The sequence below is a fragment of the Psammomys obesus genome, unplaced genomic scaffold (assembly GCF_907164565.1).
Source record: "Psammomys obesus unplaced genomic scaffold, mPsaObe1.curated_primary_1811, whole genome shotgun sequence".
NCBI lineage: Eukaryota > Metazoa > Chordata > Mammalia > Rodentia > Muridae > Psammomys > Psammomys obesus.
Genome location: NW_026596073.1, coordinates 24,889,937 through 24,915,320, shown reverse-complemented (window position 1 = coordinate 24,915,320; position 25,384 = coordinate 24,889,937). Strand labels below are relative to the sequence as shown.

Here is a 25,384-nt window from a genome sequence, read left to right as displayed (position 1 = left end):
AAGACATGGCATGCACGAATTTCCTAGTGATGGGAAGAGATACAATAGGTCACTTTAACCTACAAAGAGTTCCACTAAGCATGACCCCTAAAGACAGCTGGACTGACTTGCTGCAGACAGTATCTGCAATGAGTTGTGTAGATAGTAACCTCATAAAACTCACTCCAGGATGATATACAAGATTTTTACATACTTTGTGGAAATTTTTAGAAAGGAAACACAAGTCTCCTCAACACAAAGCAAAATTATGCATTCTGAGCAGGCCATGTATATTGAGTTGGGAGAAAGGATTGAATTAAAGTAAAACATCTATCTTACCTCTCTGCTCTGTTGTAGCCACCACTCTGTAGTGCATCTGTCAAGCTTCTAAAATCCATATATGAAAATTCCCTAACAAAAAAACCAACATACCAAATGAAGCATGAGACCTGAGACAGAGGCCTCATTTGAGAAAGTGATCACATACAAAAAATCCAAATCCATTAATTTTGTTTAAAGGTAGAAATTAATAGCTGCTTTATGTAGATATTTTTCTTACTCATTTTAGGTCCTACTGTAATTTCTGTTCTAGGGCAGAAATGTGACACTGTGCTTGGAACCATCATATTTAATTCCCGGAGAGACTGCATTTTGTCATTACAGATGGAGTGATAGCCTTGATGGTATCATTGAACTTTTGTCATGACTAACCTGGAAGACTTGCTGTGTGTCAGAAAATTTTGTCATTCATCTTGCTTTTGAAAGACCAAATTTATTTGCAACCTTGAATGACATTGGCTACATGAAACAGCCTGAAATCTATCATGCCTGAGTCTTATAAAACTACAATTCAAAACCCTAAGTATTGACCTGGTTTTCAGAACCATCTTCAAAGACAATGACTTTCAAATATTTACTTATGAACCTGGAGTTGTTTTTTAAAGCTGTTAACAGTAATTTTGTGTTTACATATATTTTGTGTGTACATGAGGTCATCTAACATGTAGCATGTGTTCTTATTTTATTTAGAGAAAAGTAGAAACTAATGCCATTAAAATCACACGTATATGTCTTATGTTCATAAGCGTCAGCAAGCAACTACAAAGTCAACAGATCAAGGCAGAAAGGATTTAACCTTTCCTTGGATTATTCAGGAAACAGCAGAAGTGGTCAATTTATACTGGCAGATAGCAGAACTGCATGAAAGAGTATCCATAGAAAGCAAGATTGTTTTTGAGCTTTCTGTTTAGAAAAAACACACAATAGACTGTATCTGAATATGTACTTGCAATTCTACCCATGCCATTGTTCAATGCAGATTAATCAGAGAGAAAGCGAGCACTTTCTATTAAGCGGGTTTGAATTTTTAAGTGTAAGTGTGTGTATGAGGGGTGGTCTCTGCAACAACCATGGCTAGCAGAGTGATGATCCTTGGGGGGCTGGGCAAGAAGGCATTGGATTTAACACAGTTAACTAGCTGCTGTTAGTTAAAACTTTGGGAGTCTGACCTCAAGTAGTTTATTTTAGGCATCCTTAAGCACAGCACAATTTGGAGAAAATTTTCTTGGTGAGAATTAACTCAACCCCATGCATGCCATAAAGCATACATAAATCTCTATGAGGGACAAAGTAAGCTAAATAAAAATCAGCTGTAATTACACTGAAACTCTTTGTAAAGTACATGAGATACCTTTTGTAATTCTATAGATCAACTGAGAAAAACAAGCTTATGATAAGGGTCTGGAAGAGGTGTCCAGTATGGACTCGCACAGACCGTACAAAGCTCACCAGGCTAGAATGCAAGTGTACTCCCAACCTTCCGGGTAGATAACAGGCATGCTTTCTTTAAAAAATATGAGTCCTTATAGGTCTATATAAGTGAGAATATACCATGTTTGTCTTTCTCCTTCTGGGATATTTCACTCAGAATGATCTTTTCTAGATCCCACCATTTGCCTGCAAATTTCATGATTTCCTCCTTTTTGATTGCTGAGTAGTATTCCATTGTGTGAAAATACCACAATTTCTGTACCCATTCCTCTGTTGATGGACATCTGGGTTGTTTCCAGGTTCTGGCTATTACAAATAAAGCTGCTATAAACATGGTTGAGCAAGTATCCCTTTTGTGTACTTGAGCAAAGTTTGGGTATATACCTAGCAGTGGTATAGCTGGGTCTTGAGGTATGACAAACATAATGAAATCTATACACCTAAAAAAGATAATCAAGAGAGCGGACATGGGGTAAGATGATCAATCCTCGTTTAGAAAGACAGATGGGATGTGCATTGAACGTATGACAGGAATCTACTGAGCACATCTGAAATACTCTAACGAGCAGTGTTTTCAAAGCAGATACAAAGACTCATGACCAAACCTTCGGCAGAGTACAGGGAATCATATGAAAGAAGGGGAGTTAGTATGATGGGGAAAGGATAGGAGCTCCACAAGGACCAAATATATCTGGGCACAAGGTCTTTACAGAGACTGACATTCAACCAAGGACCATGTATGGATATAACCTAGAACCTCTGCTCAGATGTAGCCTGTGGTAGCTCAGTAACCAATTGGTTTTCCATAGTGAGGGGAACAAGGACTGTTTCTAACAGGAACTCAATGACTGGCTCTTTGACCTCCCCACCCCCCAAGGGAGGAGCAGTCCTGTTAGGCCACAGAGGAGGGCTTTGCAGCCAGTCCTGAAGATACCTGATAAAACAGGATCGGATGAATGGGGAGGAGGTCCCCCACCATCAGTGGACTTGGAAAGGGGCACGGTGGAGATGAGGGAAGGAGGGTGGGATTGGGAGGGAATGAGGGAACTGGACACGGCTGGGATACAGAGTTAATAAAATGTAACTGATAAGAAAATAATAAAATTAAATAAAAAAAATCCAAAAAAGTATGAGTTCTGGGATTCAAACACACTATCACAAACATAAATATTTTAAAAATTAATTTTATTTAATATATTTAAATTATGTTTATATATGTCTGTCTGTCTGTCTTTCTTTCTCTGTGTGTGTCTGAACATGTATGAGTGCAGATGCCTGGGGAGTCCAGAAGGGAGCTGAGATTCCTTGGAGACAGAGCTAATCATTGTGAACTGCCTAGTGTGGGTGCTGGGAACTGAATATGGGTTCTCTGGAAAAGCAGGAAATACTCTTACTTACTGAGCTGTCTCTCCATCTCCTGAAATAAAATTTTTCCATGGGGGTATCTGTGATCTTTTCTATGTATGCCTTTTATTTCTGGTATTAAAAAAAAAAACAAAAAAAAACCCTCTAAACTATTTTTTATAATATAGTTAGATATTTGAAGTGCTGCTAAAATTTCTCCTAAGCAGAAAAATCCATTAAGTTCTTTTGTGTGGTTTTTATATACTAATCATTTTGACTATCAAAAATTCAGATTTCCTTTTACTTTTAACTTACCAAATTGTAATCCAATATTAACAATTTGTGAGTCTCTGAGCGTATAGAGTCAGATTTGGTTTTATGTTTATTGATAGCATACATAAGAAATAAGATAAATCACTGAACACTGAAGGGGATCCCCACTCACCGTATTTTGTGAGCATTAATACTGACATAAAGTTAGTATTAGCTTCCTGGCATTCTCTCACAAAGGTATAATTCTTCATATCCCCTGTGATTAAAGGGGCTTGCACTTGACTTCCCTGAAATCAGCCATGGCAGTCTAATCGGTGATATTTTAAGTAATAAAAGCAATAGCTTTATTGATAGAGGTGTAACGTCAGGATCCACATTGGATCCTGGGTAGAACACATTGAGGATTTTTCAGTCCTGCATTTGGAGGTGATGTAATGGGCGGGATATCTACTCTCAGCCTTGGATGCCTACCCAGATTTTCTTGGGGCAACTCTGGGAATGAAGAGAGAATGAGAAGCAGTAGGACAATGCAGTACCTGCTCTGAAGCCAAGAACAAGAGTTATATGCTTATAAAACAAAATAAAAGAGAAAACAGCACAAGACAAACCATCTGTAGATAGTAGGTCTCATAACCATGCCAATGGAAGCAATAGGCAAGGGCACAGAAGCTGAGGAAAATGAAATGGCTGGACAGGTGAAGGAAGGAACAGTTGCCCTGAAAGTCAAAGACGTAAGTGCACAATTAAATGCACTTAAAATGCAATGGAAGGAAACCACAAGAGAAAAATCAGAAGCCAGGATATTGCTCAGTAGATAAAAACACATGCCAAAGAGGAGCAGAGCACAGATGCCCAGCACTTGGATAGAAGCTCTGCAGATTTGGTGGTCCACCTGTAATCCCAGGGATTAGAAAATGGGGCAATCATGACCTGGCTATCTAGATTACTGGAATTGTGAAGCTCCAGGTTTATCAAAAGACTCTGACTTAGTGAATAAAAAGGGGAGCAATCAAGGAAGGCAGTTGCTGTTAACCTCTGGCTTCCATATGCATGCAAACATATGGGAATGCACACATGCTTACAAGCACATCATGCACACATATGCATACAAAGAAAGAAAACCAGAAATGTGTATCGTAGTAAAATGTATAATGGCTAGAAATACAGAAAGAATCTTGAAAGCAAACAGAGAAATCAGCCATATCATTTTTTAAGAGTGATGGCCGAGAGACATTTAAAGAACTTGAAGAAGCCAGTGGCTAACCCAGAGTTCTTTCCTTTGAGAAGATTCTTTAAAATTTGACATAGAGTAAATGGAGAAGAGGTGACTGAAATTTGGCCAATGCTTTAGTTTTAGAAGACTAGATTTGACTCTTCATTCACAGTGTACAGCTTTGCTCCAAAGAGTATGAATGACTTAGGACAGCCTTGTTGCTGTAAAATGGGAAACTCGAAGGCATAAAATCAGCCAGAGGATCAAGCTCAGCAAAAAGAAAGCTAAATCCTGTTAATGTGAAAATTACCCTTTCCCCTTATGGTCTCCCTCTTCAAAACACGTGATCCTAACCTAAAACAAGAAAGACATCTCATAAGATCAAATCACTAATTGCACTACAGAGCATCGGACTAGTTTTTCTCAAAACTCCCGAGGACATCAACACTAAAGACAGTTTGAGATTTAAGGAGACAGCACATCTCAGTGTGGTGTGATACAATAGAAGGAAACCTGAGACAGAAATGAGGTGTTGTGCAAAAACAGGAAATGTCAATAAAGTGTGACTATGTAACAATGGCCTATTGATACTGACTCAGTAATTAAATAAGGTACCCAACTAACAAGATACTTATAATCATGGAATGTGTGGGATGTGGGGTACAGGGTAACTTATAAGTTTGTGATTTTTTTCTATGACTGTGAAATGATTAAAATGAAAATTCCGATGAAGACATACTTACTAACAAAACATAAAAAATTCTTACCGGATTATAAATATGAAAATATATATTCTGCTCAACTAAAAAATGTTTCTCTAGAAAGAGGCAGATAAATGGAGGAAGAAATGATAGGTCCTAGAAAGAGTGAATAAATGGATGAACTGCAGTTATTGATCACATAAAATAACAATATAAGGTGGTCATGGCTTAAATATCTGAAACTTCCATATACTGATGACGATGATGCAGAGTTCAAACAGAGTCAAGGGAACCCCAGGGACGAGAATTCCTAGCAGTGGTTAAACACTAACTTATATTATGATCTAATAATGGATGGTGTGGTGTCTACAGTTACTACCTAAAGTAATAGAGTAATATATAGCAGATGGATCAAGAAAAAAGGGTAAATGGGAAACTAAAATAATAAATTTAAAAGAAGGTACTTATGGCTAGGAATTATTACATATTTTATAGTGCCATCATCGAAACATGGAAATGGTAGATTTAATTCAAATATGTCAGCAGTCAAGTCAATGATATAGTATCATCATATAGTTAAATGATTAAGGTATCTAGAATATGTTTGGAGAGAGCTAGAATATGTTTAAATAATGCATAGAGGAATCTCAAATGGGTGTATAATGAAGTGCAAAAGTTGGCTTAAAAGAATGAAATTTATGCTCACAGTAACCAAGAGGAAATTAAAGCAGGTAACAATGTCACAAAAAGTCAACTTTAGTGAGAGATGCTAGATCTAAGAAGTCAAATTTTATAACAAAGGGTAATATCTGCTAGGAAATGTACCTATGTGAATAAAGCTTCAAATTGTTTCAAATTAATTGAAACAAAACTTTCAATCATAAAAGGACAAACAAAATCTAATTAATAAAAGAGACCAAGAAATTCTTGAAGATGTAAAAATATGAAAAGCCTGAGTAGCAAACTAGAACTAATTAAATATGCACAATTATGCATATATTTTAAGTCCATATTGAGCATGTGTTAGGCTATAAAGCAATTTTACAAAGTTTAAAATATTGAATTTTTGTTGAATATATACTGTCTCTATCATGAAATTGATCTAGTATTTCATAGCAAGAGATTAGAAAGCCCTCAAAAGTTTTAAAGAGAGACCCCAATATATAATTTTAAATAATCTGAAGAAAAATAATGTTCACTTATAGTAGGAAATGTTTTGAATTTTATAAGAATTAGCACAAAAACTGTGAGGCACAGCCAAGACTTCAGCATTGGGAAAATGCATACCTTATCTCAGTGAAATAAGCTTCTCAGAAGCCACCATAGTTTCTTTTGCTCCCAGGCCACACATGAAACTGTTGTATAAAAGGAAAACTTTCTCTTTCTCCTCATCCTCTTTCTCCTCAGCCTCAAACCTCAACTGTCCTGCAATACATTTGCTCAGTAGATACAGAAGTGCTGCCAGTGGCTTCTGAGAGGAGAGCATTAAAAACCTCGCAGCTTCTGTTTGAACCTCTGGAACTAATTTCTCTCTGCGGATGAAAGCTACCATATAAACTCTCTTGACTTTGAGAACAAGCAGAAAGAAAGCTCAGGACTGGCATGGCTAGGGGGAGCCTTAACGGGGAGAGAAATATCTAACAACCAAACAGAGGCCCCAGCACCTCTACCCAGATACCAATCTGTGAGTATAGGTGAGTCCAACTGCCACCTGGTTCTACCGACCATCTGAGGGACCACACATGGAGGACCACCTAATTGGGCCTGTCAGTCCCTAGAAATGTGAAAGAAAATAGCCCGTTTTAACAACTTACTGTTGGGTCAGATTGTCACACGTATATAGGTGAACAGAATTATGGTTTTAGAGTAAGATTAAAAGACAATGATTAGTGTTAGAACAACAAACGAATCGCACAGAAAATAGGAAATTAGTGGCAAAGCAGTAGCTACTTAAGAAAGAAGACGAGCATTTTAGCAAGAGGCCTCCCCCTTGATTAGTTTCTTTAGGTGTATAGATTTTAGTAGGTTTATCCTATATTATATGTCTATATGAGTGACTATATACCCTGTGCATCTTTTTGCTTCTGGGATAGCTCACTCAGGATGATCTTTTCCAGGTCCCACCATTTACCTGCAAATTTCATGATTTCCTTGTTTTTTATTGCTGAGTAATATTCCATTGTGTAGATATACCACAATTTGTGCATCCATTCCTCCACTGAGGGGCATCTGGGCTGTTTCCAGCTTCTGGCTATTACAAATAAGGCTGCTATAAACATGGTTGAGCAAATGTCCTTATTGTGCCTTATTGTGTACTTGAGCCTCTTTTGGATATATGCCTAGGAGTGGTATGACTGGATCTTGAGGAAGCGCTATTCCTAGTTGTCTGAGAAAGTGCCAGACAGATTTCCAGAGTGGTTGTACAAGTTTGCATTCCCACCAGCAGTGGGGGAGGGTTCCCCTTTCTCCACAACCTGTCCAGCATGTGTTGTCTCTTGAGTTTTTGATCTTGGCCATTCTGATGGGTGTAAGGTGAAATCTTAGGGTCTTTTTGATTTGCATTTCCCTGATGGCTAATGAGGTTGAGCATTTCTTTAAGTGTTTCTCTGCCATTCTATATTCCTCTGCAGAGAATTCTCTGTTTAGCTCTGTACCCCATTTTTTAATTGGATTACTTGATTTTTTGCTGTTTAACTTCTTTAGTTCTTTATATATACTGGATAATAGCCCTCTGTCAGATATAGGGTTGGTGAAGATCTTTTCCCAATCTGTAGGCTGTCGTTTTGTTCTGAGGACAGTATCCTTTGCTTAGAAGCTTTTCAGTTTCATGAGGTCCCATTTATTGATTGTTGCTCTTAGAGCCTGTGCTGTTGGTGTTCTGTTCAGGAAGTTGTCTCCTATGCCAATGAGTTCAAGGATATTCCTCACTTTTTCTTGCTAAAATGCTCAATTCCTATCCAGAAAGGCAAAGAGGATGGACATCAGAAGAAGGAGAAATGAGGGAACAAGTCAGGAGCCTGACACAGAGGACCTCTGAAAAGCTCTGCCCTGCAGATTATCAATGTAGATGCTGAGACTTATGGGCAACCTTTGGGCAGAGTGCAGGGACTCTTAGGAAACAGTAAGATCTGGAGAGGACAGGAACTCCATAAGGAGAGCAACAGAACCAAAAAATCTGAGCACAGGGGTCTTTACTGAGACTGATATTCCAACCAAGGACTATGCATGGAGATAACCTAAGACCCCTGCACAGATGTAGCCCATGGCAGTTCAGTATCCAAGTGGGTTCCATTGTAATAGGAACAGGGACTGTCTCTAACATGAACTGATTGGCCTGCTCTTTAATTACCTCCCCCTGAGGGGGAAGCAGCATTACCAGGCCACAGTAGAAGACAAGGCAGCCAGTTCTGATGAGACCTAATTGACTAGGATCAGAAGGAAGGAAAAGATGTCCTCCCCTATCAGTGAACTTGGGGAAGGGCATGCATGCAGAGGGTGGAGGAAGGGAGGGATTGGGATGGGAGGAGGGAGGGAACCACAGGGGGGATACAAAGTGAGTAAAGTATAATTAATAAAGAAAAATAAAATTAAAAAAAAGAAAAAAGAAAGAAGACGAATGATCAATGATGAAAAAAACAAATAGTACTTAGAGCTTTTTTTTGGAAAACAAGATAAATGCCAAATAGCTAAGAAAGAGATGTTGAACAGATGCTGTGGTTGTCTGAATGAGATAGGCTCACAGTCTCCAGATGATGAACTGTCAGGGAAGGGTTAGAAGGTGTGGTCTTTTTGTCACTGGAAGTGAGCTCTTAGACCTCACCTCCCACACCAGGCCCAGTGTGCTGATGTGGATGATGATGTAGTTCTCAGCTATTGCTCCAGCAACAGGAGTGCTATTATGCTTCCCTCTATGATGACAAAGGGCTAACCCTCTGTAACCAAGTCCCCAATTAAACGCTTTCTTTGTAAAAGTTGTGTGCTTCGCCCTGGTGTCTATTAACAGCAATAGGACAATGACTAAGAAAGAGGTAGAGAAAAAGATAGATGCTAGATACATACATACATAAATAATACTTAGATTTATAGATATATAAATACATAATTAGATAAATAAATAGAAGATGATAGAAGATAGAGAGATAGGTAATAGATAAATTATAAACAGATGATAAACAACAGAAAGATATAAGGGAAATTGAAACAATCCTAGTAAAATTAAAGAAGAAAAGTTATAACCTAATGAAAACACATTATTGCAGTATTCCTTCTTCAGAATGAATTCCAAGAACAAGAATGGAGGCTTAAGCATAGATTGAACAAGTTGGGTATCTAAAAGCTGGTATAAAAATGTTGAGAAAAGCTTAACAGCAGAATATGCAGTCATTGACGTGAAATACAAAAAGTTCCTAGAACCATACAAGTTACCCCAATGTATTTTCCTATATAATTGAATATTTTCATATGTAATAAATAAGCTAAGCTCACAAGTCATTGTACACACAATGTAGTACCTACATAGAAGCATGCAAACAGCCACATGCTGCAGGTGGCACAATAAACAAACTCAATTATTTAAATAAGAAATAAGACCAAATTGTATTCAGAAGGTAGAAAAAATAGTTCTAACTTGCTTTTGTTCCCATAAAACGTGGTTGTAAAAATCTGGGGGTAGTGCTAGAAAAGAAAAAAAAAATGTCATAGCATAAGTATAACCACTAAAATCATTAAATCTTAAAACCGCTAAATCTTCCTTGAATCCAGAAATATATTAAAAAGTCATAATAAACTAGTAATATTTATTTTATAAATGTAAAACTCAGAAAATGTCATTCATCACCTTAACTAATAAGAATTAATTAAGAATTAATAGGAAAACCAAGTAATTTCAATATAGATTCAATAGTGATAAGACTTAACACTTGTTTATGGTTCAAATATGTATGAAATCAGAACATCCTTAATCTGATCTCTCCATAGATAACATAAAATGTAGATTCATTTCCACTTCTATGACATACATGCTAAAAACTATCCTTTCACACCTCGAAGGGAGATAGAATTGATTGTGAACATCTCTTTTGTCTGAGATTTTAATTTAACACCAATAAATGAAATAACCAATATTTTAAGAGTTAACTAAATTGGCAAACTATTTGAACAAACTTTTCAACAAATGTCACCCAAATGGCCAATAACACGAAAATATTCTTAGCCTAATTAATAACTAGGAAAATGCAAATTAAGTCACAACATGATTCTATTATAAAATTCCCAGAAGACCTGAAACAGAAAAAGGACATACCAAATACTGGAAAGAATTAGTAGCATCTGGTCCCCAACACACAGCTGGTGGGAGTATAAATTAGAATAATGTCTTTGGGAAAATGTTTGGCTATAAATACTAAAGTAGAGCATGGCAGACTCTCTGATCCTATGATTCCAGCTGAGATACATTATCCAGTGGAAGTACAAATGTAGTACATTGTTGAAGTCTTGCTTATAGGAGAATAGCCATGTCATTGATTCTCACAGTCATGGAAACCAGGAAAACATGACCAACTGTGCTTCATCTGTGAAACGGATAAATACACATTCAGACAGATCCAGAGAAGGCAATGTTATTTGGGAGTAAGACACAGTGAACTGCAGATGTGTCTCAGAAACGGGATGGTTAATAAACAAAGGCAGACATAAACGCAGAGATTCACGGTACAGATTTGTCTGTACACACTACGAAAAAGCAAAGCTGACCACTAGTCCCTCACAAAGAAAACAGCTGCGACGTTCAGCTGTACAGAGAGCTTCTTGAACAACGGTCAGAGTTGATCCTCACAGGAAGAGTGTGATGCTTGTCTAGGGACTGTCTCAGCAGCAGAGCATTGCCTAGCACATGCAAGCCTTCAGTCTGGATATCCTACAATTGAAAAAAAAAAAAAAAAAACAACAACAACAAAAAAAAACAACTACACTTGCATAATTTATTTTTTGCAAAATCAAAATATATAGTTAAGAACTGGGTACTTCTCTGTAAACATGACACAATTCATTGAGTAGTTTAAAAACAAGGATAAGGCAATTTCAAAGGTAGTGTCTTCACGATACTGTTGGTAAAGTCTAGTCAAGAGTAGCTCACTCTGCCTGTTACACCCTGTGGCGGGGGTTACTTCCTGCTCTCATAGTTATTCAGGTCGGGTACCCAGCTCCTCCAACTTGGGTTCTGCTGTTCCTCACTGGTCCGTCCCCATTGTCTCCTCTCTCTTCCCACTGTCTCTCATTCTTATTTGCTCTGCTCCCTTATGCTTTTCCTTCCCCACCACTGTCTCCCATCCACATTCACCGAATCTGTCAAGATGAGAACTCTGCATGTGCTAAACACGCTGAATTTGACAGAACTGCACTGGTGTTACCTGACAGGTCACTATCAAGTGTGAAAATGGGCTTGAATTCATCTCAGGTGTTAGTTGGGTAGGAGGAATGCATATAATTGAGTTTTATAACTAAAAATGACTTTTAGCCATGTGTTTGGAAGTAAGCACAACCAAACCGTAGCTCTTTTTAGCCCCCAGTCATGCTGGATACTACAGAAAACTACCATAATTTCTCTCAGTGTTCTGAAACTCTGACTGACATGACATTTCTATATCTGTCTTTTGAACTCCAGGAATCTACCTCACTAAAAGCTCCTCATTTAACTTATCCAAAAGGAGCACTTCAGATATCTCAGATTCTCTGGAGAGCATTAGCTCTGACTGAAATGAGGTGCTGGGCTGGGGCTGGGGCTCACAGGATCGAGCATTTGCTGCCTCAGCTTGAGAACGTGGGACGGAACGCCATGCACAAGCTGGCACAGCAGTACACATCTGTAACCCTGGTGCTTCTGTGCAAAGACACGAGAGAAAGGGAGATTTCACAGTGTCGCATGGCAACTGTCATAGCATCCAACAAAAAGAACCCGTCTCAAGTAGGGCTGAAGGTGAGGACACCTGAGGTTGTCCTGTGAACTCCATCCGCATGCTGCGGCATGTGCATGCCTGTAGTCACACACATACTCGTACACATATGTACATACGCACAGACACAGAATAAATACAATCCAAACAGATGCTCTTTCATTTTCCTCCTTTAACTCTGAAGAGGGAGGGATGTCCAAGTTTTAGATTAGTTTTAGGAGACGTATTCAAGTTACTTTCCGTGTGTTTAGTTTGAAGAGGCTGATTCTATTTAACTGTCCAATTGCAGATATAAACGAATGTGCTGTTGACAATGGTGGCTGTCAAGTCCGATGCTGTAATACGATTGGCAGTTATTACTGCAGATGTCAAGCTGGCCAAAAGCTGGAGGAAGATGGCAGAGGATGTGAAGGTACAAGTTAAGACTGTCTATTTACTGATAAGGAAACAGAGAACATCCATAAAATGCAAAAGACGTTTTTTTTTTTGTTTTTTTTTTTTCATCCAAAGCCAGTTGAAGCACTTGTGTTAAATACTGTCAAGAGCGCATCTTCTCCTTGTGCCTAGATTACAAAATTGCAACCCATTAGAATGCTTCAAATAGCTTATTATAGGCAGCATATGATTATATGCCGGGGTTGGTTGTGCCATGTTCTGATTATAGAATTTCAATCATTCATTTAAGTCTTGGAGTAAAGTACATTTTTGAATGCATTTCGTTTATTTTTGTAGCAAAAAAAAAAATAGTGCTTCTTATAAAATAGTCATATGTTGCTAAAATAGAAATAGGGGACACAAAGCTTTTACCTGGGGAGAGCATCCTCGTATCAAACGAGCTTTTGCTCTGAGTTTAATTTTTCTTTTTCTTTTTTCAAATTAATTCCTTTCTTTTTAATTTTTTAAATCCATCATCTTATTTACTTGACAGTCATTGAGTTCCTGTTCTGTATTAGGCATTATTCTATGCCCTGGAGATGTAAAATTAATGAGCAATAAATTCTTCCCTGAAGGAGCTCATTGATTAGAGGTAAAGATGGAAATGTGTGCTCAGATCTTACAAATTGATGTGCTCACGCATTCTTAAGTTGGGTTTAATGCACTGAAAACAATGAGATGTGGGTTTTACTCTCAGCTCTGCCTCTAATTGTGTAACCTGGAGCAAGTACTTAATCTCTTTGAGACTGGAATCATCTGTACAATTTAGGATAATGCTAGCTCCTGAAACTGCCACCAGAGTTGCTTTGAGACCTGTATGAGATGATGCATTGAAAACACCTAGCACAGAGGGTAGCATAGCTTAGGCTCAGTGGATAACTATGCACTGTGCTCACATTCAGCTTACTTCCTGCTGACCTAAGAAGCTGAAGGGGGCCAGAGAGGGCTTCCCACTCTGAACACTGACCAGGAGCTCTAGCCCTGGAGGATCACATGTGTCACTCCCCATTGTCTTTTCTGGCTCCACCCCCATTCAATCTAACATGGATTATCGTTTCATAAATTCAGGCATCATTGTTGATCTGTTGTTGTTCTTAACAAGGATAGTAAGTAGGAACATATTGTAGTTGTGCTGTGAACATTGATCTTGTGAAAGCTCACCCTCTGCTGCCCAAAACACCGTTCATCGTCATATATATGTAAATAAAGAGGTAAATAGAGTAAATAAATAAATAAATAATCCGAGTGCAAGTGCCCTGGGCTGAGGTAATGGGTTTGGTGAGGATTGCTCAGTACTCTTGCAGATCAAATTGTGAGTCCCCTCCGTTATGCCTTCTTGGACATGCTGTAACTGGAAGATTTCAGGTAGGTAGCCAGAGTGGCTCAGGAACTAGAGAATCTGTGGCCATCTGAGATAGTCTTCGCCCAGGGAAGGCACTTCTGGGAAGTTAAAAATCCACAAGGGCAAAGCTGCTACTACATTCGTTCATTCATTAACTTCCTTTGGCTAATATCTAATTTTCGGTGTGGCTGGCAGTAGTACTCCAGTATGGATTCAATATCAGAGATGTCCAAGTTAAAAGAGAAAGGATGACAACACAGACTGTGCAAGTAAGATGTTGCTTGTTGTGACCTTTCCCTGTCCTGACAGGCAGTGACCTATATGTTGTCCTCTTGCTGAAGACTGTCACAATCATCAATTTAATTGTCATAGGAACATATCACACATCTAGCCCAACTAGTAGCTAATGGTAGATATAATAATTCTATTACTCTTTTATGTCAGTTATTAGGCTGACAAAGAAGATTAGACTATACACCTCAGCTCTCTTTCCTCTGTAGTTGAATCAAGTTGTTCCATGAACACCAAAATATTTAGCGAAGTGTTTCCGCTGGCTGCATATCACTGTGGCAGCTTTGCAGAAACTGTGTAGGAATACAGCTGTGCTGAGGAGACTGGACAATGGCATCACAGGGGAGGGTCACTCCAACAAGACTAGAGAGTGGCATCGCAAGGCAGGGTTGCACTGAAGAAACTGGACAGTGGCATCACAGGTCTGCTTTGCAGCTTACCAGGAGCCAGAACTGAGGATAGGGAGATGGAAGGAAGCACCTTTCTTGCAAAGACCACTCTATCCCGAGGGTCATTCATCTTGGCATCCTTTGTTTTACTCCCTGAAGTGATTCTTTGGTAGCGATGGTAACGCTGGCTGAGTCATGCATGCTGCTGCCTCAGCTGCTGACCAGGTGATGATGTTGACCTTGTCCATACTCGCAGTGTTGATGTGAATGCACATCTCTCACCTCAAAGAAAGGAAGGGTTAATTTATTCTGGAGCCAAATGTGAGTGGCCATGGCCCAGACCTGGAAAGACTGACTTAGCTTAACCATGTTAGCTAATATGCTAACAGTGCCATGACATCTTATAATTACAGAAAAAGGAAAGCATAAATCAAGACACTTTTTAATGCTTTGGTGGAAATATCAAGTAAGAAGGTAAAAAAAAAAATCTGAGGAAATCTTTGCTATAGGCCTCGGGTGCTATCTGACGACATACTTAATCTTTTGGCTGGTGGGATCTAGGGGTCTGTTTTTAGATTCCCAAGTCTGCTTTTAGGTACCCAGTGATTGCAAAGATGTTGGATCACATACAGAGGAGGGTAATAGATGTCTATTAAGTTGGACAAAGGATGGCCTAGGACAATCTGGCTTTAAACATCAGGATTCCACCGCCTCCACACCATTTATATACTAATCAGGATCCTTGGTCCACAATACTTAAGAGTGAGAAAAGGGATTTGGGAGTCCAGGACAGCTTAAAGACATTGCATATGAGTGGCTGGTCTCAATAAAAGGTTTGTAGGTTTCAAAGAACATTGTGTGGAATGTGATAGCCATAGAATTAAGCATGTAATTTAAGTCATTTAAATTGCTTTAAAAGTATAAAACAGCATTCTAGTGGGTATTTATTTTCTTGTTTTAGATTGGTTTTTAACAAATCTAGAGTGTAGCCTCAAGTGAGACTAAGCATTTGTGAATGGCTTTGTCAGACAACTTATTCTTTACTTTTTGCTCTGAAGATCTATAAATTTGTGCAGAAATGGTCTTTCGAAAAATAAGCTCTTTTATTCAGTGTGTGCATGTGTGTCTGTGTATGAGAGCGAGAGAGAGAGAGAGAGAAAGAATGTATGTATGTGTGTCAGTGAATGTGAGAGTGTGTGGGTTTGAGTGTGAGAGGGAGGATGTGTGTGTGTGTGGTAGTTTGTTTAGGAGTTGGGTGTTGGTGAGTATGTGAATGTGTGGGTGTGGCCGAGTGTCAGGGAGTGGGTGGGTATGGCTAGGTATGAGTGAATTCACACTGAAACAGGCATGTGGAGGTAAGAGTACCCCTGGAACTGGTTCTCTCCTTTCACCTTTATATGGACCCCAATGACCAAAACCTGGTCATAAAGCAAGAGTCTTTACTCTCCCAGGTACCTCATGGGCTCCTATGGAGAAACCTTATGAAGAATACAATTGCATTGATACTACTTATTCAGAAAAAAAATATGAACAAATGGTTAGCTTCTTGCAAAGCATAGATTAAATGAGAAAACAAGGGAAGACCTGCCTGCCACTGGATCCTGTGGGTTATTAATATGCAGAATTATGCATCTAAACCTGCTGAAAAGACATACACATTTTCTTCTCTTCTCTATTTGGGTTATAATATTTCTAAATGTTCAGATATGCAAGTGTCTTCACATTTCTGGAAAATGCATTTATCATTTGTCACTAATTTAAATTTCTAATGCTTTGGTGAGTGCAGTAGGCTGGTAATTTTTACTTCCTACTTGTTCTTTGGAGCAGCAGTAGTTCTCAGCTAAAGCACTCTTTCCTCTATAGACACTTGGAAATGTCAAAGCTACCATTTGTCTTCACCATTGAGAGGATCGGATGCTTTTGGCATCTGCTGGTTATGGGAAAGGATGCTGTTTGGTGTCTTCTGTGGCCTGTCCTAAGGCTAGCCCTTTTCATTCTCTGCATCACATTTCTTTTTAGAATCGGTAGGTCCCTTTTCATTGGTGCCCACTTTCACACACATGTATCATTTCTTTCTACTCTCAGATACTCGTTCTCTATTCGGAGCTTTCCTCCAGCATCTGTGCCCTTGGTAGAAGGCTTAATCCATTGCGTCTTATTTCTAGGTGTTATTTACATGCCCTTTCCTTTCCTGCAGAGGATGGGCATGCCTCTATTATAAAACTTCATACAGAGCATGGGAATCACATGCCTTCACACAGGTAAGGACTAGGTTGTACCGCCTTTTTCTCCCCAGCACAGAGAGCCTGACATAGAGTAGGATTCCATTAGTGTTTGTTGAATGAATAAGCATGCAGTCCAAGATTTGTACAAACGTGAAATCAATGCACCTTGTGTTTACTTCCTCGTGTGCATGTTTTACCCCTGCAGAGGCTACTGTTTAAAAAGTGACTAGTTAAGCCATTTGACTATCAAAAGGTCATAATTTAATTACTTTCTGATATCAGGTCTGCTAAATGTAAAGGGAAAGTCATAGTTTTATACTGGGTGGTGGATGTAGTGAGAGCAGACATCCAGCTCCCAAGATTGCTATCCAGTGAGAGGCGGTATGGCTAGGGAGGAGTGTTACCCAGAGTGACAGAGCTACAGTGCTGAGCGTGGTGCTCTGAACGAACTCCCCGGGAACCTGATTCACAGAGAAAGAAAACTCAGCCCCAGAAAGGGCCACCGATTTTACACCAAGTTCCAGGTATTTATAGAAATAGGAGCAGAATTCTGTTCCCCTTTCCCTATTTGCCATTATTCTCAGTCGACTGACCCATTGTCTGGCCTGTTCAGTAAACATCCCCCGGGTAACTAGTATGCTGAGTAATTTGAGAAACCCCAAGGTAACACAGGCACAATTTCTTTTTTTATTCAGTTTCAGTTCTGGACATATATTATTGTGTGAGATCATACATGACAGAACATGTCCTTATAGGATATACTTTGAGAGGTCACCAAGCCAGCTAGCTTCATGCTCACTACTCATAAAGTAGCTGGTTGCTTATCCTGGTAGTAGGGATTCCCAAGGGTACAGGCGCTTGTAGGACAGCCTTGCCTTCAGGAAAGCCTTCCTCATGTGTGATGTGCACAGTGCTTTGCTGAAATGTAAGCCCCTGACTTTATCTTCTTACTTCAGAAAGCAGTGGTCAGAATCCTTCTCTATAGTAATCTTTTTTGAGACAGACACTTCTGGGCACACCTGAACTTTAAAAAAAATTGACTATGTTTTGTGAAACACTGAGAGCTATTGATATAAACATGTAATATAGTCATAGATACACAATCATTTTTGAGATCACAGAAGCTACTTGAAAGTATTATGGTTGTAATGGACTCACTTCTTTTCATATATTGCTTCTCTTAGTCCTTTATGGAGGACGTCTTACCTCTCCACGGGTGTGACACAGCGTATGAAGGTTATGGTGATTCCCCAGCCTCAGCAGCTAACAGGGAATATACACATGCAAAGTAATTTGAAAAAACTCCTACTCTAGCCTCATGAGAAAATGAAAAGTTTATATCCCTTGAAATTTTATTGCTACATTCACAATAACAGAATGTATTACATTGAAAAATATTACTAATGTTTTTAGTTTTATTACAGTTACACAATTACGTCAGGTTTAATATTTTACTGCACCCATTTATTCATGGGACACATGTATTTATTTATTCCCTCACTCTTGTCCTAAGTGTGCTTCATGTCAAGCAAATAACAAGAACTCATGCTGTACTTATCTCTATAATATTTACTGGCTGTGAAGTTGAGGGCTAGTTACTTAATATGGGTTAGGTTTTTATCATCTCTAAAACCAAGGTAACAATACTTAGCAAGACAGAGATTGGAGGATTAAATGGCACATTGGATAAAGTCACTGTGACAGCAGATAGCCCTTCTGCTGCTTCTTATGGCCACATGCAAAGAGATAGACGCTTGTATGTGCAGCATTCCTGCTGTCCCTCTGACTCCTCATTTTTATTCCTAAGAAGTCTCCTTCTTCCTAGGAAAGGAATACATGACATCAAATACAGGTTTGTGGAAAAAACGGCCATGGAATTTGGCTCACCTTGTATATCCCTTGGCATATCCCGTAGCCAAAGACTGCTGCCATTAACCTTGCTGTGGTGTGTGCTGTGGGCAGAACTGACTTCACACAAGGAGGACTGAAATTCTCTGGCTGCACCTGTGGCCAGATGAGAGGTTGCCGAGGACTCCCAGCATTTTTTTTTCACCTATAAGTTCTATTCTCAAGTCGTAAGTTTAACAAAAATCAACATTTATCATCTGTCTCCACCTGGCTATTTTGGATTAGAATTAATTTAAAATTCAGGCAGACAACATATATTTCATTTGAAACTTCTCAAAATACTAATGCAGCACTTTCCTAGGGCATAATAAATGCTCAAGAAAATGTATGTTTGTTGTTCTCTTTTCTTTTATTTCCTTCTATCTTTGTTGTTGAAGGTTAAAAAAAAATTATGGTCAGCAGTATTTTTCTCTCCTCAAGAAGTTTCCAGTTCAATATAAGAGATAACATGGGTATGCAAACAGCCATGTGTAAGAGAGTGGAGTAAATACAGGGCAGGCAAAGGCAAAGTGCCATGGGGCTTGAGAGCAGAGAGCACCCAATGCTGGATCAAAATGAGATGCAAAGAATGAGGTGGGCATGAATTAGAGTCCCAGGACTCAGTGCCCTCCTTCCATTTCTCTATCAGAAATCAACCAGCTACCACGTGGCTTACTGTCTCAGTTGCTTTTGATTGACCCCAAAAGTCACCTGGGTTCTTAACAACACAGCTGCCAGAGCAAAATTTGTAGAAACTCTGAGGGCATTCTTTACTACTCCCATCTTTCAAACTAGAAAGGACTAACAGCAAATTCAAAGCTAAAGCTTTGCTGTGAAAATTAAAGCTCTCTCCATCTCTTTTTATTCTTCCCTTTTAATTCTGATTCTGTAGTTTTCTCCTAATAATTCAGGACACACCCTTTTTCAGCATACACACACACACATATATCTCCATATATATGCATGTATGTGTATATATACAGTTAGCAGTTTATTAAAGAGAAGAGAGTTTAGCAATACAAAGTCCCAAGATGAGTTTGCTTGCTTTTCTTGATTCTCAGGTACGTATGGATGAGTGGCATTTATAAGAGAAAAATGAGGGAAATAAGTCCATTACTGTTAGGGATTAAACAGAGTATGTTAGCTGTATCCAGCACAACCAACTAAAGAAGGTGATTGAGTTCCCCCCACCCCCTTGGCAGGCAAGGTGTGGAGGGACATCATCTCTGGCTATGACTGCAGCACTGTGAGGAACTTGGTCACGCATCCAGAGTTAGGATGCAGAGAGAAATGTATACACGTGCTCAGCTTTCCCTTTTCCTAGGACTCTAGGAAAAGTTGGTCCCACGGGATGGCACCAACTGTACAGAGCAAAATTTCCCTCCTCCGTGCAACTTAAACCTCTCTCTAAACTAGCTCAAAGGCACTCCTGGAGGTGTGTCTCCTAGGTGATTGCAAATCCAACTGAGCTGACAGGAAAGCGTCACCATCACTTGGGGGGTTACTCATACCAGGACTGTAAGAAACAGAAGACCCAGAAATATGTCACGAGATTGTGTCTCCTGGAAAGGACAGGGAGCTACACTCATGATACCTCAACAGTATGGATTCCTAAACAAGAGGTGAAAAATGCCAATACAAATAAACATACTAACTCGCAGGTACAAGCAGCTAATTACTTTGCTAGAGGTAGAATTAATCTTTCCTGGAGATGAGCCCTTAATTGGTTGTTCAATATCAAGTAGTCATCCCTGAAATCATATACATACAAGCAACACTAAATTGACTCAGCAGATATTATTTATAGATCCATGCAGATATGTGCAACAATACAGAAAAGGAGGCCATAAATTTGAGGGGGAGTGCGGGGACATGGGAGGGAGAAGAAGGTAGGGAGATGAGAGGGATTGGAGGAAAGAAAGGATAAGGGAAAATAATGTACTCATGTTTCAATCAAATTTTAAAATACAACTATGCCTAAGAGCAACCTGCTGCCTCTGCCATCTGTGACAATTTCAATGATAACCAGTCATGACAGGAATCTATGTGAAGAGTTGGGGTGCAGGTGAGGAGTTGAGATTAGGGGCGACAAGAGACCCCCTTCCCAAAATTTGGCACAATAGCTACGTATTACTGTGTAACTAGATTTTATATTTGGTATTTTATTCATACTTGAGGTTCTCTGCACAATAGTTTTACACACATGTTGACATTATGAAGGATCATATTATTGTGTGAGTCTTTACAAGACTCTCTTTTGCAGCATAACCTCTTTCGTTCTTCAGGTATGTGTGCATCCTCTAGATACTTTTTAGATTAGAGAATACAAAACAGCAGCATTACTCTGAGTTATAGGGCTGATCTTTTCAGAAGCCTGAAATCTGGAGTACTGGTTTCTTCTTTTATAAAATCCAGATTACATTCCACCGCTACCATAAAAAGTAGGCATGATGACTTATTTTTAATTTTCTTTCTGTAAGAAATTTCTTTGTCAGCTTTTAAAGTAATAGATATGTTCCTTCAGTAGGGACGCAGTCCATGTGTATGAGTTCTCATCATAATGCAGGCCATTCGAAACCAACTTGCAAGTTTGTTACTGGAGTTCATGTGTCTGAATTTAACGAGCATTTGAAGACCAGTCATCCTCAACATATAATCTCGGATAAAGATGAAGCTACTTATTTAGGGGGTTGGAGACTGTGCTCCTGCTTCCCATAAATAAGAAAATTACATACAAGCATCTGGAGCATTTTCTACAGTGCTGTTTCGACTTTCACATGGGGAGCTGTATGCCTCCAGCACTGTACCAAAGGCTTCTGTGATGTTCACCAAGGTGAGGAGAGTATTGGCTCATAAATAAATTGCTGTGGTCCAAGTATGCTCCTATCTTTAATCTGCATGGCAGATTAAAAAAAAAAAAGCAATTAGTCCATTCCAAAACTCCTTGTTAATGTACCAGAAATAATCTACCTGGCAACGTGAGAGACACTACTTAATGTGGAAGGCTTTTGCTGTCAGGAACACACCTAGAAAGGGGAGAGCTGTCAGCCTTGGCTGGCCTCTTCTTGGCACTGAATCATGGTGGTCCCATTCAGAGTGGAGACTGAGGAGAAAAGAGGTGAGGCGTTACATACAGGTTCTTCTGTCTGTGTAAGATGTGAGGTCAGTGAGAGGCGACAGACACAGGAAAAACAGGAATGATCCTTGAAAGGGATGGGAGGTATGGCTGTAGCCTGTGCTGTAACCAAGCACAGGTTTCCGTGTTTTAAGATTTTAAGATTTTCTAGTACAAAAAGCTGAGTAAGTGGGGCAGCTGAACTCTTAGAGCACTCTTCGTGATAGCATAAAAGCCCAATAGGAGTGTGACAAAAAGTCTTTTGCCTGCTTCGTGTACATATCCATGTACATTACAGGCTACGTGTACATTTAAATATTTTTTGGCATGTTCAAAATGACCCTTTACTATCTCATCAAAAGTTGTTGGCTATAGTTAAAAGATGGTTATAAACTGAATTCCATTAGAGAGAAAATAAGTTGACTTGAAATATGTTAAACAGAAGGACACTGGGAGCTACACATTTAAATCAATGGTTAGAGAAGAGTTGCATCTCCATAATCCAAAGAACTGAACCTTTAAGCCAGTTACCTGGTTATTTCTAACACGATTCCTCAGCCTTTAAATAATCATCACATTTTAGAGGCCTGGCTGATCACTGGAAAACACATTAAACCTACAGTGAAGAAAATTAGGCAAATTGCATTTCATTACTACTGTTCTTATTAAGAGTGAGTTGTTTTAACCCCTTGAAAGAATAAGTAAGGCATGGGAAAGTGGAATATCTGTGTCAAAGCACTGTAATTAAGAGACACCTCAGTTCATACATGTCTTAAACTCCAGTGTTTGTAATATCCCTTCAGGAAATATTCAAATACACCTTCTGCTGTAACACATGTGGGGGTCTGAGCTTCAGGAGAGGCGCTGCAGAGGCCCCACAGACCACACTGAGTTGAAAAGCCTAAGTAAGTCCTTTCTTTCAGTTGGTTTCTCAGATAATTTGAAAACATTTTCTATTTATAATGTAGGTGTAATGAGGAGGTTTGCAAAATGGTATGAAATGTCATCTTTGATGCTTTAAAAATAATTACATGAAGATAGAACTCACATACCTCATAGCCCATCGTCTTATGGTTTGCCAGTCTGTGGTTGTAATATAATCACACATCCATGCAAACCTTACCACGCCTTAGAACATTTTTGTCACCACATAACGAAGCTCCTAGGATCACCTTCTCATATTACTATCATTCCCTTGGCTCTAAGAAACTGCAGATTTACTTTTAGTCACTAAAGAATTTCCCCTTTTGCAGACCATTCTGTGCCTGGAATTCTATATAATTTATCTTTTTTTAGCTGATCTATTTCACTTAGCATGATTTTTCCAAAGTTTATCCCTATTGTGATATGTAGCAATACTCACACCCTTTCCTGTGTGTGCGTAACAGGAATTCAGTGTTAGCTTGGAAATCTCTGTATGGACCAGGCTGGCCTGAAACTCTGAGCGCTGGGACTAGAGTCACATGTTATCATGCTCAGCAACAGTACTTCATTTTTATACCTAAATAATGTTGAATTGTTTCAGAGATGCAGTTTTTCCTGTCTGTGCTTTCGTCAGTTGATAGGTATTTGGGTTGCCTCTACTTTTTGAACATATGTCTTACTCATTTATCCAGAAGTGAAGTGAGTGAGTTATGTATCTCTACATTTTAGTCTTCTATAATTTTCAAGTTAGATGAATAAATAAAAATGTATATGTAGCTATGAACATATACACTCATAGAGACACATTTATGTCAAACAGTTGACTTTGTTGAAAGAGAAAGGACCCACAGTCAAATGATTATGGAGATCTAAAACTACGCAATAAAACTCTCTAAAGGAAACCAACCAAAATACGGGTTATTTAACCATTTCTGTGTTTTCCAAACCTGCTAAGAAATTTTAGAAACTAAAATATTTACAGCTTAAAGATTTTAAATATTTGATGGCATGTATATTGAGACAGATGTCTTAGTTCCATGGCCTGAAGACAGAGGTGAGACTTCCTGGGTTGGGCAGTTTTGTTAATGGTGTATGCTTTATTGGGGCTTCAGCTCCATTTGCAATTCTGTATTTGCAAATACAGAAATGAGAAGTTTGTAGTTTTTGATAGGCAATATCTGAATAGAGAATGATAAAGTGAGACTGATGTTTCTGAATAATTGTATGGCCTTTATATTTGGGATGGTGAAGAAAGACAAAAAGATAATCAAGATGGTAGGGGAGCATTCATATGCCAGTGAGATTGCACAGCTATGACATTCATATGCTGTGTGTGTAGAGAATAAGCATATTAGATCCCTAGGAAAGTGAAAAGACCAAGGTCTTTGTAAATAAGATAAAAAATAATATTAAGCACATTGTTGACTGATAAATTTCATGTGTAATAAGGTAGAAGAATATCTTTGTTTTTTTAATTCTAAATTTATTTTGGAATTATATCATTTCCTCTTCCCTTTCCTGTTCTTTTTATTCATTAACTGTTGTTAAACACATACGTTTAATAACATATTTGTCCATACAGATATATTCCTAAATACAACCTGCTCAGACTGTACAATGTTACTTGTATGTATGTTTCCAGGGCTGACCAACAACTGTGACTTTAAAATACCCTGTTCCACAAGGAGACCAACAGAGCCAAAAAGTCTGGGCTCACGGGGGGCCTGCAGAGACTGATGAATCAACCAAGGACCATTCATAGGAAGGCCCTAGACACCCTGCTCAGATGTAGCCCATGGGCAGCTCAGTCTCTATGGGGGTTCCCTAGTAAGGGGAACAGGAGCTGGCTCTGACATGGGCTATGGCCAGCTCTTTGACCATCTTCCCCTGTCGAGGTGTCCTAACTAGACCACAGAGAAGGAGGATCCAGATAGTCCTGATACTTGATAGGCTAGGATCAGATAGTAGGGGAGGAGGACCTCCCTTATCAGTGCACTAGGGGAGGAACTTTGATGGGGAGGGAGGGTAGGACTGGGAGGAGATAAGTGAGGGGGCTACATCTGGATACAAAGTGAATGAATTATAAATAATAATAATAAAGAAGAAAATTTAAAAAGCAAATAAATAAATAAAATACCTTTCTCCTGAGTGTCACAACCACAGTGGACTTCTCTGACAAATCTTCATTAGTATACAAAGTTTTCCAACTTATTTTTCTGTTGTTAATCATTTGAAAATCCTCACTTGGTTTCTGTGTATGACTGTCGTAGCTTTTGAAATTGCCATCTGGCAGTACCTTCTTTTTATCTATAATATGAGCCTCTGTTTTCTCTTTGTGTTAACTCTTAGTTTTGACCATTAAGGTCTATGTGAAGTTATTTTCAAATTAATGAGAAGTAAGATAAAAGATAGATAGTTTTGCCTCATGTTTTCATCAACTGTGTTGTTAGGGCATGATATTTTATCAATGCTTGAATCTAGTTGTCAACAAGTCTCCTCTTTGATGATATAACCTGTATAGATATTTGTTTCTCCTGCTGTTCTTA

The 25,384-nt window shown here is 38.9% G+C and overlaps 1 protein-coding gene across 1 annotated transcript in view; it reads left to right on the top strand.

The window, feature by feature from the left end:
• Positions 1 to 25,384, top strand: part of LOC129690514 (EGF-like and EMI domain-containing protein 1) — a 589,445-nt gene that overhangs the window by 381,742 nt on the left and 182,319 nt on the right. The window contains exon 5 of the mRNA XM_055626215.1: positions 12,520 to 12,642. Coding sequence (XP_055482190.1) covers positions 12,520 to 12,642 — 123 coding nt within the window. The remainder of the gene's footprint in view (positions 1 to 12,519; positions 12,643 to 25,384) is intronic.